The sequence below is a fragment of the Nelumbo lutea genome, chromosome 1, assembly GCF_056320005.1.
Source record: "Nelumbo lutea isolate HS-2025 chromosome 1, American lotus-T2T, whole genome shotgun sequence".
Taxonomy (NCBI): domain Eukaryota; kingdom Viridiplantae; phylum Streptophyta; class Magnoliopsida; order Proteales; family Nelumbonaceae; genus Nelumbo; species Nelumbo lutea.
This window is the reverse complement of record NC_142684.1, coordinates 124,408,305-124,413,617: the sequence shown is the minus strand read 5'-3', so window position 1 is coordinate 124,413,617 and position 5,313 is coordinate 124,408,305. Positions and strand designations below refer to the sequence as shown.

General features: G+C 43.1%; 1 protein-coding gene across 1 annotated transcript; it reads right to left on the bottom strand.

Moving 5' to 3' along the window:
* Positions 1–1,286: 1,286 nt before the first annotated feature.
* LOC148877321 (uncharacterized) lies at positions 1,287–4,939 on the bottom strand. Its single transcript, XM_088984875.1, has 3 exons — positions 3,802–4,939; positions 2,717–3,064; positions 1,287–2,621 (listed from the first exon to the last, which is right to left on the bottom strand). Exons 1-3 carry the CDS (start codon positions 4,234–4,236, stop codon positions 2,001–2,003), a joined length of 1,404 nt encoding a protein of 467 aa, XP_088841001.1. The 5' UTR covers positions 4,237–4,939; the 3' UTR covers positions 1,287–2,000.
* Positions 4,940–5,313: the final 374 nt, after the last annotated feature.

Here is a 5,313-nt window from a genome sequence, read left to right as displayed (position 1 = left end):
CGGAACGGAACAGAGGATCCCATCCTCTGATACTGTAAACGTGATGCAAATTTTAATATTGACCAACTTAGGCCTATTGGACTGAGAAAAGAAGCATTTAACATTTAAAACTAGAATCTCAAGGATTAGATCAATCCTATCAGTCGGCAAGACATGCAAATGGTACAGATGGATGACTTGCTTTAGACGCCTCAAAATCATTAAAAAGGAAAAGAGAAAATACCATTTAATGTGCTGAAAAGAATATGGAAAGGGACAAATCAGTAGATGTAGACTCCTCCCTTCTATCTTTTACAGCAACCATAGATGTCCTAAATGAATTGAAATGGAATTACCATTTACTGCTTTCACCCAAGTCACAAGTCACAAGCCACAAAAAACCCAAAACATTTAAAAGGGGGTCGAAAAAACAGCAGCAGGTGTGGTTAGAGAAAAGTGAAGCACAATGGTTAAAGTTGGTCTAAGTTGGTATCGACATTTATGAGACCCCCTCATATACATTGCCATGATCCCATGTCACATCCTCCCACCAGATCGAACCAGGCATAGTCATGCCTGTGTGAATGTACTTACAAAAAAAAAAAGTAGAAATAATAATTTAAAATCCCTTGTCAATGGAGAATTTGACCATTAGGGGGAGTACCATCATCATCATCATGGGGGTGGAAACTTCTTTCGCCTCTGTCTTGGTGAATATTACATACAAAAATAAATAAATAAATAATAGTGGAGTAGAGTAGGAAAGTGTCTGCTAAAGCATGTAAACGTATCAGATTAAGACAGAAACTGAAGAAAGGTAAAAGGGAAACCACATGGGAAGGGATGGTACTTGTGAGGACTTTAACCCCGTGCCCTGAGAAGCAATGATATTTCTCATGCAAGCTTTCCTTAAAAACGATGCGAACCCCCTCCTCTACATTTCTAATTTTTCTATATTTTCATCCGGAATTGGATTTTGGGTGCAGCGGTCAGATGGGGTGACTTGGTGAGGGAGAAAACAAATTAAGTTCTGAAACCTGCAATGTAAAAGCCCCACCACCATCCCTGCTGCCGAGTGGAGATGGAATCCAAAAATCCAAATTAACACTGCCTAGTGCCTGCCTTTCTACTTTCCTAATAACCAAGATGTCCCCTTTGCCCTGCGTCGTGCATCAAGGAAATGATAAGATCACGGAACCAGGCAAGGGGCACACTGCAAAGATGATCTCAGCAGTCACAAGTCAGCATTCAAGGAGATTTAGGAACAGCTTAGACTCATCTGCAACTCACGGCTACCCAAAAAACAGTAGACAAACATGTGTAATTCTATAAGCATTCAATATCTGATGAAAAACATGTGTTTACATCTCATCTCAGCAGAATGGATGAAATTCCAAATCCATAACGAAAACCAATATTAGAATCCCAAATTTTGGTTACAGCCTTCAGCCTCCCCTCCCTAGTAACCAACCCATTTCCCTTTTCTCAACTCCGAGAAATCTTTTCGATCCCACACCCCAAAACAACTTTTACATCAAACAACCACACCTACACACGGTACAAATCTAAAAGACTAGACAACATAGAGAAGAATTAGTGCCAACTCATGACGGCCGCCAATTGGGTTCTTGCCCCCAAGGCCGACGATTGCCTTCAGGCAAGAGAATTAGTAGAATCATCAAAGGATAGTGGTCTCTCTTAACACATCAAAGTATCACCATTATCCTTCTCTTCGTGTATGGAAGGTACACTGAAAAAACAAACCTCCATCTGCTCCAACAAACGTACGTCGCTCAATCATATCCCCTACAAGGAAGTCGAGAGCCCCAACACTCCTATTCTGTATGGAGAGTACAAAGATTCGCTCAGGCACTGAGGAGGACCTGCGACTGCGAATGATTATGCTCTATATACAGATGCCGGATGATTCCCGAGTCACTTTGCAACCTTGTAACGTCAAGTCAATTTAAACTAACTACCTGTATGAACAACTTGCCCTAACCTCTCTATCTAATTTCTGGTTAGACTTCCGTCTTCCATACAACAGTATCAAGGTTGGTATCATGTGAATTTTCTAGTGCAGCGACTTTGGCCCGATATGCTGCAGCTGCCATGGCCTTTCCTCTTTCTCCACGAGGTAGCTCGGACACTTCGCTGATGGAGCCACACCTTAAATCAGCAGGGGGGATAAAACAATCTATTGATAATCCAGGAACATTGAATGCTACCTCCTCAATTGTCCATGCCTCTTCCATTCTTGTCTTGGTGTGACTCATCGCCATCTCGCCAAACCTGAAAAGGGTAACTACCGAACGCCCCGAGTGGGCAATCATGATCCCTTCAACCGGTCTGTAATCGTCGAGGAATGAATTAATGGTTGTCTCCCAGTAGACGGCATCACCTCCATTTGACTGGATACGGGTAAGATGGGAGTCTTCCATGTGAACAAGAAGCCCAGTCCTCTGGCTGAAGTAGCCAAACAAGACGTGCCTAATTATCTCAGCTGGCCCTTCACTCCGTGCCTTCAACGTCTGTGGATCTGCACAGAGCTTGAGGATGAAGCAATCCTCCCCATTGACTTTCTTCTCTCCAATACACCTTGCATCAGCAAACATACTGGCAGTGGTTCTAGGATCAAGACCCTGAAGAAGAACATTGAAACCCATAACTGAATTAGATCAGATGGCTAGAAACAAGTCAAACTACAGCCGATGCAGAGCAAATGAGAAAACTTCACCTGAAGCGCACGACGTAAGGGTCTAACAGGTCCTTTTGCGGCATGCGCACCAAGCCAAGGGGTGTGTCTCCAGACAAGCTTTCCGTTGCAGCCAGCATGAACCTTGCTGCCACCAACCGCAAGTTCCACGTACCACATGTCTGGGTTCATCTGCCATAGAACAAACCCGCCCGATTCGGCAGCTCGTGAAGGGTTCCGGTTCTTCATGACCTTTGTTGCTGTCTCGAATTCAGAGGCTAGCATCTTGACCTTTCCCATGGCATACGCATTGCGAATGGAGCTCTGCAGCTTTTGCCCTCCGGATGCAGCCGTGTACTGTTGCAATATGTACTGAGCGGAAGATGTTTCCTGCAATATAAACACTGACCCGATTCAGAGGGGTCTCACTAAATGGTAATGTAGACGGTCGAGAACCCGCATTGGGATTAATTCGTTATGCAACACGGCCTAACATTATATGGCATTCGCCCATTAAGGAACCCCCCGCTCCTCACCCCAATTCACATAAAATCTTTCCAGCTATGAACAGCATGCCTTAAAATCGCAAATCTGCAAATATTTCGACTCCAAGTTCATCTAAAAGTAGCGCGCGCAACACAGAGACATCCATTTTCATTTTCCCTTCTCTCAGAAATTCCAAGTATCCAACAAAATATAGAAATAATCTCCCTAACAAAAATGGTAACTATAAAACAAAGAACAAAGGATTGCTAAAATAAAAAAAACAAAACAAATAAAAAAACCAGTGCTTCCGCATTAAGTTTTACCACAATAGAAGAAGGCACCTAACAGGCATTCTCTCGTGGAGATCTAGACTTCCAAAAACCAGAAACTCCGAGATATGAATACAAGCCCCATCCCATGTACTTGAAGCAGAAAAAGGTAAAAAACGAAAGATTGATTGAATGAATGAAATCTAATTGCTCTGTACACTAAATTACTAAATAAACCACATTAAAAAGAGAAGAGATGGTTTTTTATAGCACTGAAGAAAAGAGGACAATTTCATAAATAAGAACTCGCGAAGTAATTAAAAGAAATAAAAAGGAAAAATGGGTAGGCGCAAGAGAGGTAGAGAGACATACAATGGGGGTGTCCTTGATACTAAGGTGAGGCAGAGGATCTGCAGAGCTAACGTGGACCGGGGAGAGAGGTGCACCCATGACACCGAGTAGAAGCCTCAGATCGGAGCGTTTGAAAGGAGACGAAGAGACGGACGGCGTCCTGGAGAGCTGGCCTTTCATCCAATGGCCCCACCCTTCCTTCTTCGAGTCACTACCGTCGGAGCCATCGGGATCAGGTCCTTCCATCAATGGTGTCAGTGTCTCCCCCACCGGCCTCAGACTTCCGGATCTTGCGATCAACGGCTCAGGATAGGCCACGTACTGCTTCCTCCGCCTCAGGAATCCAGACATTGGGGACGCACTTCTAGCCGGACTCCTGGCCCTGGACCTCGCCGGCGATAACCCTCTTACCACCTCTTCCTTTAATGCCGAGAAGAACCCCTGCTTCCTCTCCATTTCGGAAATCTAGCCCCTAAACCCTAATGGAGGAATACAAGAAGAGAAGCCCACCTGACTCCTTAGCTTTTTCCTCTTCTTCTGGTGTATACTAACAAGGCTTGGGCATCAGGTAGACTGAAAGAAAGAGCAACAGCGGAAGATAGCCCTCCTCATTGACGGATCTTTCTTGGAATACCCTAAAATGAGTTATCTCAGAAACCCTAACCAACGGCAACCGCTCGGACGGTTTGGTGAGGTGTTCGTAGGTTTCAGTGAGAGAAAGAGAGAGAGAGAGAGAGAGAGAGAGAGAGAGAGAGCGTAGTAAGGAGAGAGAGAGAGGGAGGAAAAGAAGTGAAAGCTCAACGGAGAACCAACCCAAAAGAAGCTGTTGAGACGCCAAATAGAGAGAGTCAGTAGTAACAACAACCGTTTTGAAGAGAGTGGTGGCCTTGTGCTATGGACGACTGGAATCACTGAATCAGGATATTAAAATAAAATCACTCAACCAATAAATAAATTGTTAGATAAAATAATCAAATTAATAGAGAGCAAAAGAAACAAGGATATAGGAGACCAGCTATGATCTATGAACTATCTAGTTATTTAGATATTTATCTGAAAAATTAAAGTTATATAATTGAAAATTAAAAGCTTTTCCCGCAGAAAGGCATAACGACAAACGCCGGAAAGAGCGAGTGACGAAGCAATCGGGTTTTTGGTTGGGAAATCGACAGCTTATGTTCCGCTTCCTTATACAGACATCTCCCAGGTCCCAACATAACGAGGATCCAACGGCGAGAATATTATTGCTTATTGATTGAAAAATACTATAATGAGATATTTGCTTCTTATCAGCTGGTAGACCGTAAATACGGTTTGGTTGCGGCTGCTCTTGTACATACGGTATCATATAATGATATAATAAAACCATAACCCAAAAAGAAGTTTTGTTTTTTTTTTTCTTCTTTTTTGCATGATAAAGCTACTTTTTGGTCGTTGAAAAAGGAAAAAAAAAAGAATATGATTGAAACGCGAAGAGAAATGCTGGTAACAACTAACAAGTAACGACGAGTTCATACAGGCTTAAAAGAAAAG